This window comes from Gorilla gorilla, chromosome 10 (genome assembly GCF_029281585.2).
Source record: "Gorilla gorilla gorilla isolate KB3781 chromosome 10, NHGRI_mGorGor1-v2.1_pri, whole genome shotgun sequence".
NCBI classification, from domain to species: domain Eukaryota; kingdom Metazoa; phylum Chordata; class Mammalia; order Primates; family Hominidae; genus Gorilla; species Gorilla gorilla.
In genome coordinates, this window is record NC_073234.2 from 128,365,545 (window position 1) to 128,380,188 (window position 14,644).

The 14,644-nt window shown below is 44.8% G+C and overlaps 2 protein-coding genes across 3 annotated transcripts in view; both read left to right on the forward strand.

Moving 5' to 3' along the window:
* Positions 1–4,108, forward strand: part of OAS3 (2'-5'-oligoadenylate synthetase 3) — a 34,389-nt gene extending 30,281 nt beyond the window's left edge. For both annotated transcript variants that reach the window (XM_004053928.4, XM_055359153.2), the window contains exons 15-16: positions 460–607; positions 814–4,108. In XM_004053928.4, the coding sequence (XP_004053976.2) occupies positions 460–607; positions 814–825 (160 nt within the window). In that variant the 3' untranslated portion in view covers positions 826–4,108. The remainder of the gene's footprint in view (positions 1–459; positions 608–813) is intronic.
* A 5,132-nt stretch (positions 4,109–9,240) lies between these two features.
* The window catches only part of OAS2 (2'-5'-oligoadenylate synthetase 2), a 33,177-nt gene continuing 27,773 nt past the window's right edge, over positions 9,241–14,644 (forward strand). The window contains exon 1 of the mRNA XM_019039118.3: positions 9,241–9,635. Coding sequence (XP_018894663.1) covers positions 9,459–9,635 — 177 coding nt within the window. The 5' untranslated portion in view covers positions 9,241–9,458. The remainder of the gene's footprint in view (positions 9,636–14,644) is intronic.

Consider the following 14,644-nt stretch of genomic DNA (forward strand, 5'->3'; position numbering starts at 1 on the left):
AAAATGCTTATTGGAGCATTTTGGATTTTCACATTAGGGATTCTTAACTGGTAAGTAAGGCAAAGGTCCAAAATCTGAAAAAATTTGAAGTCCAAAACACTTCTGGTCCCAAGCATTTTAGATAAGAAATACTCAACCTGTATCATGGATGCAGGAAGGGAGAGTTGTGGAACCAGTGTTGTGATTGATTAACAATGCCTCCCCTGAATAAGGAAGGGGTAAGCGGTAGCACCGTGGTTGATTAGTAATGTTTGCCTGAATGCAGAATGGCAAAGTGGCCATGTGTGTCTTAGTTTCTATACCTGCCCTGTAGTGTATAGGAGCACTGAGGAATCTCTGAGCCCTGGCTCTAGCCCCTGCAAAGTGTTAGATAAAAGGGGAAAATAGTCCAACCAGTGCCACAGGTGGACACACCTAGATGTTGCCAGGAATAAGACTGACCCTGGGTGGGAATTGCAGGCCTATCATCCTGGATCCGGCTGACCCGACAGGCAACCTGGGCCACAATGCCCGCTGGGACCTGCTGGCCAAGGAAGCTGCAGCCTGCACATCTGCCCTGTGCTGCATGGGACGGAATGGCATCCCCATCCAGCCATGGCCAGTGAAGGTGAGAGATCTGTGGTGCCAAAGGAAGTACCCTTTAGGGGTAAGGGGGGAGCATGGTCAGGGGAGGGACATGACTCCCACTAAAGGGGCAGGGCCCAGTGATGGCCCCAGGTATGCCCCTGTGCTTCCATTTTCCCATCCAGCTGTGTGGTCTCAGCTTCTGCAGAAAGAATGGGGTTACCAACATCTCTTATAATACTTCCCCAGGCTGCTGTGTGAAGTCGAGAAAATCAGCGGTCCTACTGGATGAAGAGAAGATGGACACCAGCCCTCAGCATGAGGAAATTCAGGGTCCCCTACCAGATGAGAGAGATTGTGTGCGTGTGTGTGTGAGCACATGTGTGCGTGTGTGTGTGCACGTGTGCATGTGTGTGTTTTAGTGAATCTGCTCTCCCAGCTCACACACTCCCCTGCCTCCCATGGCTTACACACTAGGATCCAGACTCCATGGTTTGACACCAGCCTACGTTTGCAGCTTCTCTGTCACTGCCATGACTCTATCCTCGTACCACCACTGCTGCTTCCCACCCAGCTGAGAATGCCCCCTCCTCCCTGACTCCTCTCTGCCCATGCAAATTAGCTCACATCCTTCCTCCTGCTGCAATCCATCCCTTCCTCCCACTGGCCTCTCATTGCCAAATCTAAATACTTTATATAGGGATGGCAGAGAATTCCCATCTCATCTGTCAGCCACAGTCATTTGGTACTGGCTACCTGGAGCCTTATCTTCTGAAGGGTTTTAAAGAATGGCCAATTAGCTGAGAAGAATTATCTAATCAATTAGTGATGTCTGCCATGGATGCAGTAGAGGAAAGTGGTGGTACAAGTGCCATGATTGATTAGCAATGTCTGCACTGGATGCAGAAAAAAGAAGGTGCTTGCAGGTTTACAGTGTATATGTGGGCTATTGAAGAGCCCTCTGAGCTCAGTTGCTAGCAGGAGAGCATGCCCGTATTGGCTTACTTTGTCTGCCACAGACACAGACAGAGGGAGTTGGGACATGCATGCTATGGGGACCCTCTTGTTGGACACCTAATTGGATGCCTCTTCATGAGAGGCCTCCTTTTCTTCACCTTTTATGCTGCACTCCTCCCCTAGTTTACACATCTTGATGCTGTGGCTCAGTTTGCCTTCCTGAATTTTTATTGGGTCCCTGTTTTCTCTCCTAACATGCTGAGATTCTGCATCCCCACAGCCTAAACCTGAGCCAGTGGCCAAACAACCGTGCTCAGCCTGTTTCTCTCTGCCCTCCAGAGCAAGGCCCACCAGGTCCATCCAGGAGGCTCTCCTGACCTCAAGTCCAACAACAGTGTCCACACTAGTCAAGGTTCAGCCCAGAAAACAGAAAGCACTCTAGAAATCTTAGGCAGAAAGGGATTTTATCTAAATCACTGGAAAGGCTGGGGGAGCAGAAGGCAGAGGCCACCACTGGACTATTGGTTTCAAGATTAGACCACTGTAGCCGAATCAGAGGTCAGAGAGCAGCCACTGCTACTGCTAATGCCGCCACTACCCCTGCCATCACTGCCCCACATGGACAAAACTGGAGTCGAGACCTAGGTTAGATTCCTGCAACCACAAACATCCATCAGGGATGGCCAGCTGCCAGAGCTGCGGGAAGACGGATCCCACTTCCCTTTCTTAGCAGAATCTAAATTACAGCCAGACCTCTGGCTGCAGAGGAGTCTGAGACATGTATGATTGAATGGGTGCCAAGTGCCAGGGGGCGGAGTCCCCAGCAGATGCATCCTGGCCATCTGTTGCGTGGATGAGGGAGTGGGTCTATCTCAGAGGAAGGAACAGGAAACAAAGAAAGGAAGCCACTGAACATCCCTTCTCTGCTACACAGGAGTGTCTTAGACAGCCTGACTCTCCACAAACCACTGTTAAAACTTACCTGCTAGGAATGCTAGATTGAATGGGATGGGAAGAGCCTTCCCTCATTATTGTCATTCTTGAAGAGAGGTGAGCGACCAAGGGCAGCTCCTCTGATTCACCTAGAACCTGTTCTCTGCCGTCTTTGGCTCAGCCTACAGAGACTAGAGTAGGTGAAGGGACAGAAGACAGGGCTTCTAATACCTGTGCCATATTGACAGCCTCCATCCCTGTCCCCCGTCTTGGTGCTGAACCAACGCTAAGGGCACCTTCTTAGACTCACCTCATCGATACTGCCTGGTAATCCAAAGCTAGAACTCTCAGGACCCCAAACTCCGCCTCTTGGATTGGCCCTGGCTGCTGCCACACACATATCCAAGAGCTCAGGGCCAGTTCTGGTGGGCAGCAGAGACCTGCTCTGCCAAGTTGTCTAGCAGCAGAGTGGCCCTGGCCTGGGCATCACAAGCCAGTGATGCTCCTGGGAAGACCAGGTGGCAGGTCGCAGTTGGGTACCTTCCATTCCCACCACACAGACTCTGGGCCTCCCCGCAAAATGGCTCCAGAATTAGAGTAATTATGAGATGGTGGGAACCAGAGCAACTCAGGTGCGTGATACAAGGAGCGGTTGTCATCTGGGTAGGGCAGAGAGGAGGGCTTGCTCCTCTGAACAGGGGTGTATTTCATTCCAGGCCCTCAGTCTTTGGCAATGGCCCCCCTGGTGTTGGCATAGTGGCCCCACTGTAACTTTTGGGGGCTTCCCGGTCTAGCCACACCCTCGGATAGAAAGACTTGACTGCATAAAGATGTCAGTTCTCCCTGAGTTGATTGATAGGCTTAATGGTCACCCTAAAAACACCCACATATGCTTTTCGATGGAACCAGATAAGTTGACGCTAAAGTTCTTATGGAAAAATACACACGCAATAGCTAGGAAAACACAGGGAAAGAAGAGTTCTGAGCAGGGCCTAGTCTTAGCCAATATTAAAACATACCATGAAGCCTCTGATATTTAAACAGCATGGCGCTGGTACGTAAATAGACCAATGCAGTTAGGTGGCTCTTTCCAAGACTCTGGGGAAAAAAGTAGTAAAAAGCTAAATGCAATCAATCAGCAATTGAACGCTAAGTGAGAGAGCCAGAGGGCCTCCTTGGTGGTAAAAGAGGGTTGCATTTCTTGCAGCCAGAAGGCAGAGAAAGTGAAGACCAAGTCCAGAACTGAATCCTAAGAAATGCAGGACTCCAAAGAAATTGGTGTGTGTATGTGTGTGTGTGTGTGTGTGTGTGTGTGTTTAATTTTTAAAAAGTTTTTATAGAGATATAAGTCAATACCATAAAGCTCTCACCCTTTTAAAGTGTACAATTCAGTGGTGTGAGTATATTCATAAGATTTATACTTGGTGTCTATTCATAAGACTTATATCCAGCATATTCATAACTAGAGCCATATCGCAGATGCATTCATCATAATAATTCCAGACATTTTCATCACCCTAAAAGGAAACCCTGAAACCCATTAGCAGTCATTCCCCATTCCTCCAACCCATTCTCTCCCTAATCCCTAGAAACCACCAATCTGCTGTGTATTTCATCTATTGCCAACATTTCATATAAATGGCATCATACAATATGTGGCCTTTTGTGTCTGGCTTCTTTAACTTAACATGTTTTCAAGATTCATTCATGTTATAGTATATGTTGGGGTTTCATTCCTTTTTATTTCCGAAAGGCATTTCCACTGCATAAATTGACTACATTTTGTTTATCCATTCTTCCATTGATAGGTATTTGGATATTCTCCACTTTTTTGCTATTTTGCTGCATTTTTTGCTATTATGACTAATAGCTGCTATGGACACTTGTATGAGATTTTGTGCATACATATGTTTTCATTTTTCTTACGTATAAAAGGCGATCCACAATTGATGACCCCATCATAAGTCAAGGAGCATCTGTGTGCTGTATTAATCAGAGTTCTCCAGAGAAACCAAACCATTAGAATAGAGAAGGAGATATATAAAGAGATTTATTATGAGGGTTTGACTTGTGTGATTATGGAGTCTGAGAAGTTTTGTGATCCACCGTCTGCAAGCTGGAGACTCAGGAAATCCCGTGGTTGTAGTTTCAGACCAATTCAGGAGGCTGAGAACCAGGAGACTGCTGGAATAAGTCCCAATCCAAGTCTGAAAGCCCAAGAACCAGGAGCATCAATATTCGAGTGCAGACGACAGATGCCTCAGCTCATGCAGGGAGAGAAAATTTGCTGTTCCTCTTTTTGTTCTATTCAGGCCTCCAGTGGATTGGAAGATGCACACTCACCCTGGTGAGGGCTGTCTTCTCTACTCAGTCTACAGATTCAAATGCTAATCTCTTCCAGGAACATGCTCACAGACACATCCAGAAATAACATTTTACCAGCCATCTGGGCGTCCCTTAACCCAGTCCAGTAGACACATAAAATTAACCCTCATGTATACCTAGGAGTGGAATTGCTGGATCACGTGATAACTCTATGTTTAGCCATTTGAGAAGTGCCAGACTGTTTTCCACAGTGGCTGCACCATTTATACACACCCACCCCTGGCAGTGAATGAAAGTTCCAGTTTCTCTGTATCCTTGCCAACACTCATTGTCCATCATGTTGATTATAGCCATCCTAGTGGGTAGATGAGAAAGTGATGATATGCTGTCAAAATTATCAGGTCTGCTCAATGTGGTCAGGACCCTACATGGTAAAAAAGAATAGGGCCCTGACACATAAAATGGGAACATACAGGTTGATGCCACTGAGAATCTTTTTTTTTTTTTTTTTTTTTTTTGAGACAGTGTCTTGCTCTGTCGCCCAGGCTGGAGTACAGTGGCACAATCTCGGCTCACTGCACCCTCCACTTCCTGGGTTCAAGTGGTTCTCCTGCCTCAGCCTCCCGAGTAGCTGGGACTACAGGCACATGCCACCACGCCTGACTAATTTTTGTGTTATTAGTAGAGACGGGGTTTCACCATGTTGGCCAGGCTGGTCTTGAACTCCTCACCTCAAGTGATCTGCCCACCTCAGCCTCCCAAAGTGCTGGGATTACAGGCAAGGGCCACCACCCCGGTCCCACTGAGAATCTTGAATCCTCAGATTCCTCTGACTCCTAGAGCTGTAAAAGTGACCTATCCATCCCTCCCTGTTAAGAGCTAACCCTCTTCCCTTGCTTGGAAACCCTATAGAGGCATCCACAAGACGTTTGTCCCTGTGCCCACCTCCTCTCCTGCCCACAAGGGTTGTGACTAGGCTTAAATTCCAGCATAAACAAGCCAGGGATGTGACGGGCCTCATAGGGGAGGAAAGGGCCTATATCCCAAAGTAGCTGGAGGGCCAAGCCAGCATGACCAGCAGAAGTCGGGTGAGTTTGTGCAGGAGTCAACCTTGAGGGTGCTCGATCAGGGGGCTGCAGTGTGAGGTCAGATAGGGAAGGGTTTATTGATTCGGAAGTCCTTTGGGAGTTCAGGGCTGCACACCCTGGCAAGGACTCCAGGAGAAGGTGTAAACTTGCTGCCAGGAGGGCTCCTAGAAGAGGGGAAAAAGTAGGAGGCCATGCTAAGTGAGATCCAAATGCCAGAATTGCCAGGGGAGACGGTGGCAGATGCGATGAAAGGTCAGGGAAGTGGGAATGCTTGGGAAGGCTGCATAAGGCCCAGGGAGCCAGAGGCGACGATCTTCCATGGAAAGGCCAAGATTCCCCTTTACCAAGGCCACGAGGAATGGACCAGGAAGAGGACACCAGCCAGCATCACGGAGAAGCTCAGAAAGCCTCCTCTGCAGGGGATGCCATCACAGGGTGGTGGGTGAGGCCCCTTGGGAGCTAGGCTCACTGATAGCAAAAGGGATGGTGGAACCCTGGAGTAAGAGAGGCCAGGAGATGGCACCCATTAGGGGACACAGTGCTCACCATGAGTGGTAGGGCCCAGGATTGGCCAGGAGGGGCTGGCCTGCAGAACATGGAGATGACCCTTAAATCTTGGTGTTCATAGGGACAGACTAGATGGGCCACAAGCAGGGAACTACTCAACTTACGCCATCAAAATACCTCAAGAATGAACGCCGAGGAAACTTCCCCCAGTAAAAACATCACCATTGCTTTCCTAGTGGGCTTCCCAGGAAACACGTCTGTCACATATGTCAGCTAAATGTCATGTGTGAGCCTAGATGTTGGCGGGGGTGCGGATGCTATAAAGAAGAGTATTGGAATCGTTGGTAAATTTTTCAATATAAGAATGTATTTATGGCTGGATGCAGTGGCTTACACCTATAATTCTACCACTTTGGGAGGCCGAGGCAGGCAGATCACTTGAGCCCAGGAGTTCGAGATCAGCCTGGGCAACATGGTGAGACCCTACCTGTACAAAAAAATACAAAAATTAGCCAGACATGGTGGTGTGTGCCTGTGGTCCCAGCTACTCAGGAAGCTGAGGCAGAAGAATCGCTTGAGCCTGAGAGGTTGAGGCTACAGTGAGCCGAGATTGTGCCACTGCACTCCAGCCTGGGTGACAGTGAGACTCTGTCTCAAAATATATATTTATACAATATTTATATAATAAACGTATATTTATTATATATGTTATATAAATTATATATTATATAAATTATACAAAATTATATTTATTATATATGTTATGAGATGATAGCATTGTATCAATGATAAAAGTCTGAATTGGACCATTGTTCTGTGCTTCTGTACACAATATTCTTGTTCTTAGGAGATATAGGTTGAAGCATTTAGGAGTAAAGGGACATAAATCATGCAACATGCATTCAAATGGTTCAGGAATAAAAATACTCATGAAGGGCTGGGCATGGTGGCTCAGGTCTGTAATCCCAGCACTTTGGGTGGCTGAGGTGGGAAAATCGCTTGAGGCCAGGAGTTCAAGCCCAGCCTGGGCAACACGGTGACATCATGACCCCCGTTTCTACCAAAAAATTTTAAAAATTTAGCCAGGCATGGTGGTGCATGCCTATAGTCCCAGCTACTCAGGAGGCTGAAGTAGAAAGATTGCTTGAGCTTGGGAGGGTAAGGCTGCAGTGAGCTATAATCACACCACTGCACTCCAGCCTGGGTGACAGAGTGAGACTCTGTCTCAAAAACAAAACAAAACAAAAACCTCCTAAAATGTACAAATAGCAAGAAAATGAGGGGCAAATGTGGTAAAAATATAATGGGTAAAAAGTCTAAGGAAGTTCTTTGTGTGCATCTTGTAAATTTTCTCAGCATTTCAAATTACTTCAAAATAAAGTGTTTTTTAAATAACAAATAAAGCACAGGCTTTGGAGTCAGGCAGTGTGTTAGTGTTAGAACCTAGCATGACAACTTGCTAGCTGTGTGATCACGGGCAAATGTTTCCACCTCTGTGAGCCTCCATGTTCTCATCTGAAAAAGGAACCTTAGGACTACGCCTGCCCAGCCTGCCTACCTCTCGGTGTTGCAGTAAAAGTTGGATAAGGGCAGGGAAGGCCCTTAATGAGCATGTGCATTAATCGAGGTTTTTCCAGAACTAACAGGGTATTTATATTTATTTTGAGGTATTTATTTTAAGGAATTGGCTCATGTGATCATGGAGGCTGGCAAATCCAAAATCGGCAGGGTAGACTGGCAGGTGGGAGACCCAGGAAGGAGTTGCTGCTGCAAGTGGAGGCCAAGGCACTGCAGCCGAATTCCCTCTTCCTCGGGCCAGCTCAGTCTTTAGTCTATTAAGGCCTTCAACTGATTGAATCAGGCCCACCACCTTACAGATGATAATCCGCTTTACTCAAAAAAAAAGTCTACCAATGTAAATGTTAATCTTATCTTTAAAAAATACCTTCACAAAAAGATCTAGGATAATGTTTGACCAAATATCTGGGTACCTGGGCTCAGCCAACTTGACACATAAAATTAACCATCCCAGTATGAAAGGGCCCTGGTCCCCCACTACATCTTGGAGATTTTTGCCTTTTCTGTGAATTATTATTGCTGGGCCAAGGCAGCTGGCTGGGAGTCCTCTGCGAGTTTTGTTTTCAAAGCTCTGGGCACAGGAGTTGCATGTCTGTCTCCTTTCTGGCTCACACACTTGGGGTGTGTTTTCTTGCCCTTGCGAGGCTGGACAAGTGCCTCATACGGTCCCTCGGCTGTCCACAAGTGTGCTGAGAAACTGTACACACAGAGGTTCCCACCTGCTGACCACCCCGGGGCCTGTGTTTACCCAGAAGCAGACCAAAACCTGAGTCCAGCTAGGTTCCTGCTTTGCTGTGTGTCCCTGAGCAAGTCAGTTCCCTCTCTGGGTCTCTTTTTCCTCTCTGCCGCTTTCCCTGAATCTGAGTTCCCTGGCCACTGAGAACAGGGGGAAAGGGACAGAGCCTCAAAAGATGACCTGTGCGCCCCTGCTTCTAAGCACTTTGCAGGTATTATTTAATCATCAAGCTAATCCTATGAGAGAGCTGCCATTTTTCCCCAGCTTACAGATGGGGGAATTGAGGCGCGAAGAGGGCAGGCGATGTGCTCAAGGACAGACGTCTAGCAGGTATGAAGCCCTCACAATGGGGTTCTAGAGGCTATTTGGTTAACCTCAAGTTTTGGGGAGCCCCTGAAGGGCTGGTCATCATGCTGCCGGGGACAGGGAAAGCCTCTGAGCTTGAGTCAGTTTTGGTTTCCCTGCTGGGGTGCAGGAGTCAGTAAACCTTGCTGCAAGGGGCGGGGAAGAGCATTTGAGCTTAAGCTAGTTTTGGTTTCCCTGCCCCGGATGCAGGAGTTGGTAAACTCACTGCAAGGGGCAGGGCAGAGCCTCTGAGCTTAAGTTAGTTTTGTTTCCCTGTCCCGGATACAAGAGTTGGTAAGCTCGCTGCAGTGGGTGGAGAGAGGCTTCTAGACTTCAGTTTCAGTTTCCTGGCTCTGGGCAGCAGCAAGAATTCCTCTGCCTCCCATCCTACCATTCACTGTCTTGCCGGCAGCCAGCTGAGAGCAATGGGAAATGGGGAGTCCCAGCTGTCCTCGGTGCCTGCTCAGAAGCTGGGGTGGTTTATCCAGGAATACCTGAAGCCCTACGAAGAATGTCAGACACTGATCGACGAGATGGTGAACACCATCTGTGACGTCCTGCAGGAACCCGAACAGTTCCCCCCGGTGCAGGGAGTGGCCATAGTGAGTCCAGGGCTGAGGTTGGGGCTCTGGGAGGCAGGAGATTCCACGGTGGCAGCAAGGCCGAGCTACTGGGTGCTGGGCGCCTATTATGTGCGAGGCCCACACTTGGGTGGGATGTGGTGTAGGAGGCGCTTGCTCCAGAGCTGTGTGACACTGGGCAGGCTACTTAACCTCTCTGTGCCTCAGTCTCTGACTCTGTAAAATGGGGAGAGGCATAATACCCACTTCAGAGTATCGTAAGGCTTGAGCACATCATGTTCTTAGCAAAAGACTGGCACATAGTGCTCAGTGAATTCACTGTGATTACTCACTGCGATTTTCTTCTATCCTCTCCACAGTACAGAGGAGTAAACTTAGGGAGGCTAGAGAACTTTGTTCAAACTACCCAGGTTGCCTTGTGGTTTCTCCGCAGCAAGAAGGAGTGGCTTTTATCAGTTAGAAATATTTGGTTTTGTGGACACAAATCTCAGGACTGAGGCTGAAAATTCTGGACCTCTGGGGAGGAAGGGGGACTGGGGAGATGCCAGGACCCTAGAATTGGGGGCGTGGGGATCCTGATGGCCCAATACTATCCTCTTAGCCTCCTGCGCTGCTGACGTCCCTTCTCTGCTGCTGCCACACTTTTTGGTCTCTACCCCTTGCACACATCCGCTAGTGCCTCAATAAAGAAATCTAGACACGTGGTGTCCCCAGCCCTGGCCCAGGTCAGCAAGCTAAGGCGAGTTTGGTTAATAGCTATTGTCAGAACTGGGATTTTAAGCCTGGGTAATTGGCTTGAGGGCATGCATGTTTAACCACTACACTATCCTGCCTCTCAATTTTTTTTTCCTCATGGAAGTAAAACAGAAAAAGTGCCCAGATCAAAGTGTCCAGCTTGATAGGTAGCCACAAACAATGTAACTGTGTAACCCCCATCCAGATCCAGAAACAAAACATTCTCAGCCCCCCAGAGCCGTGGGCCCCCGATCCAGTCAGCACCTCCAAACCCAGGTAGGCAATCTCCTGACTTCTAACAGCATAGACACGTTTTGCCTGTTTTTAAATGTTTTACAATTATAGGGTGACCAACTATCCCAGTTCATCCAAGATTGGGGTGTTTCCTGGGATGTAGGACTCTTGGTGTGAAAGCTGGGAATGTAAACCAGGATGCATGGGTGACCCCTATATAAATGGCATCATGGGCTCTGTGTGCTTTAGTGCGTGGTTTCTCTGACCTATGATGTTTATGAAATTTATGTTGTGGGGCACAGTTGTTTATCTTTTCACTGTTGTGTCAATTCCATTATGTGAGTATTCCACATTTGTCCATTCTACTGTTTTTTTTAATTTTTACATAATTGTGCATATTTATATGGGGTACATGTGATATTTGGACTCATGGATACAATGTGAAATGATCAGGGTAGTTAGGATATCCATCACCTCAAACATTTATCATTTATTTGTGTTGAGAACAGTTCAGATCTTCTCTTCTAACTATTTTGAAATACACAGTAATTTATTGTTAACTACAGTCACCCCATTGTGCTATCAAACACTAGAATTTATCCCTTCTATCTAACTGTATGTTTGTATCCATTAACCAACTTCTCTTCATTTCCTCCTCTACTTCCCAGCCTCTGGTAACTATGATCCTACTCTCTACCTCCATGAGATCAACTTTTTTTAACTTCCACATAAACACATGCAATAATTGTCTTTCTATGCCTGACTTATTTCATTTAACATAATGACCTCTAGTTCCATCCACATTGCTGCAAATGACAGAATTCCATTCTTTTTGTGTCTGAATAGTATCGTATTGTGTATATATACTACATTGTCTTTATCCATTCAGCTGCTGATGGATACGTTGGTTGATTCCATATCTTGGCTTTTGTGAATAGTGCTTCAATAAACATGAGGGTGCAGTTATCCCTTTTTTGGATAAATACCTAGTAGTGGGATTGCTGGATTGAATGGCAGTGCCTTTTTTATTTTTTTTAGAAACCTCCATACTGTTTTCCATAATGAGTGTGCTAATTTACATTCCCACCAACAGTGTGTAAGATTCCCTTTACTCCAAATCCTTGCTAGCGTTTGTTATTTTTTGTCTTTTTGATAATAGCTATTCTAACTGGGGTGAGATGGTATCTCATTGTGGTTTTGATTTGCATTTCCCTAGTGATTAGTGATGTGAAGCATTTTTTCATATACCCATTGGCCATTTTGTATGTCTTCTTTTGAGAAATGTCTATTTAGGCCCTTTGCCTGCTTTTTAATGGGATGGGTTGTTTTCTTTGCTGTTGAGTTGTTCAAGTTCCTTGTATATTCTGGATATTAAACCCTTGTTGGAAAAATAGTTTCCAAATATTTTCTCCCATTCTACAGCTTGTCTTTTCACTCTTGATTGTTCCCTTTGACGTGCAGAAGCTTTTTCATTTAATATAGTCCCAATTGTCTATTTTTTGTTTTTGTTGCCTGTGCTTTTGAAGTCTTAGCCACAAAATACTTGCATAGACCAATATCATGAAGCATTACTCTTCTGCTTTATTCTATTAATTTTATCATTTCAGGCCTTGTGTTTAACTCTTTAATCCATTTTTAGTTAATTTTTTATAAGATGAGAGACGGGGGCCTAGTTTCATTCTTCTACATATGGATATCCAGTTTTCCCAACACTATTTATTGAAGAGAGTATCCTTTCCCTAATGTGTGTTCATGGTGCTTTCTCAATCAGTTGGCTGTAAATTTGTGGATTTGTTTCTGGGTTCTCGATTCTGTTCCTTTGGTCTATATGTCTGTTTTTATACCAATCCCATGCTGCTTTGGTTACTATAGCTTTGTAGTATATTTTGAAGTCATGTAGCATGATGCCTCTAGCTTTGTTCTTTTTCCTCAGTACTATTTGGCTATTTGAGATCTTTTGTGTTTCCATACAAATTTGAGGATTGTTTTTTCTATTTCTGTGAAAAAAAAAATGTCACTGGTATTTATAAGGATTGCATTGATTCTGTAGATTGCTTTGGGTAGTATGGTTATTTTAACAATATTAATTCTTCCAATCCATGAGCATGGGATGTCTTTCCATTTGCTTGCGTCACCTTCAGTTTCTTTTATCAGTGTTTTGTAGTTTTCATTGTAGAGATCTTTCACTTCCTTAGTTAAATGCATTCCTAGGTATTTTTGTTAAATACTGTAAGATTGCTTTCTTGATTTCTTTTTCAGCTAGTTCATTACTGATGTGTAGAATATGTTGGTATTTTGGTATGTTGGTATGGTATGTTGATTTTGGTATTTTGATTTTGTATCCTGCAACTTTACCAAATTTATCAGTTCTAAGAGGTTTTCTTGGTGGAGTCTTTAGGTTTTTCTGTATAGAAGATCATATGGTCTGCAAAGAGGGGCAATTTGACTTTTTCTTTTCCTATTTGGATGCCTTTTATTTCTTTATCTTGTGGGATTGCTTTGGCTAGGACTTCCAGGATACAGGCTGAAAGCCTTTCCCAATTCAGTATGATGTTAACTGTGGGTTTGTCATATACGGACTTTATTATGTTGAGGTATGTTCCTTACATGCCTAATTTGTTGAGGGTTTTCAGCATAAAGGGATGTTGAATTTTACCAAATGTTCTTCTACATCTACCAGGATAATCATATGATTTGTCCTTCATTATGTTGATGTGATGTGCAAATGTTCGACATTTGTTGACTTGCTCATGTTGAACCATCCTTGCATCCCTGGGATAAATCCCACTTGATCATGTGTTATCTTTTCGAAGTGTTATTGGATTTGGTTTGCTAGCATTTTGTTGAAAGTTTTTGTATCTATGTTCATCAGGGATATTGGCCTGTAGTTTTCTTTTTTGTTGTGTCTTTGGTCTAGTTTTGGTATCAGGGTAATGCTGACTTCATAGAAGTGGTTAGGAGTAATTCCCTCCTCTTCAATTTTTTTGGAATAGTTTGAGAAGAATTGGTGTTAATTCTTCTTTATAAGTTTGATAGAATTCAGCAGTAAAGCCATCTGGTCCTGGGCTATTCTTTGTTGAGGAGTTTTTTATTACTGATTCAATCTACTCACTCACTATTGGTCTGTTCAGGTTTTCTGTTTCTTCCTGGATCAATCTTAGTAGGTTGTATGTGTTCAGGAATTTATCCATCTCCTCTAGGCTTTCCAATTTGTTCACATGTAGTTGTTCATGATAGTCTCTAATGACCCCTTGTATTTCTGTGGTATCAATGGTAATGTCTCCTTTTTTATCCCTGATTTTATTTACTTGGGTCTTCTCTCTTTTTTTTAGTCTATTTAGTCTAAGTAGCGGTTCATCCATTTTGTTTATCTTTTTAAGAAACCGACTTTTTATTTTGTTAATTTTTAGCCTCTATTATGTTTAGTTCTGTTCTGATTTTTATTATTTCTTTCCTTCTACTAATTTTAGGTTTGGTTTATTCTTGCTTTTTTGTTTGTTTGTTTTTGAGATGGATTTTTGCTTTTGTTGCCCAAGCTGGAGTGCAATGACGTGATCTCAGCTCACTGCAACCTCTGCCCCCTGGGTTCAAGTGATTCTCCTGCCTCAGCCTCCTGAGTAGTTGGGATCACAGGCATGCACCACTACGCCCGGCTAATTTTGTATTTTTAGTAGAGACAGGGTTTCACCATGTTGGTCAGGCTGGCCTCAAACTCCTGACCTCAGGTGATCCACACGCCTCAGCCTCCCAAAGTGCTGGAATTTCAGGTGTGAGCCACTATGCCTGGCCTTTCTTGCTTTTCTAATTCCTTGAGATGAACCGTTAGGTTGTTTATTTGAAATTGTTCTACTTTTTTTGATGTAAGCATGTATTGCTTCAAACTTTGCTGTATCCCTTAGGTTTTGGTATGTTGTGTTTCCATTTTCATTTGTTTCCAGAAATTTTTTGATTTCCTTTTAAATTTCTTCATCAGCCCAGTGGTTGTCCAGGAGCGTGTTGTTTAATTTTCACGTATTTGTACAATTTCCAAAGTTCCTCCTGTTCCATTGTGGTTTGTATCC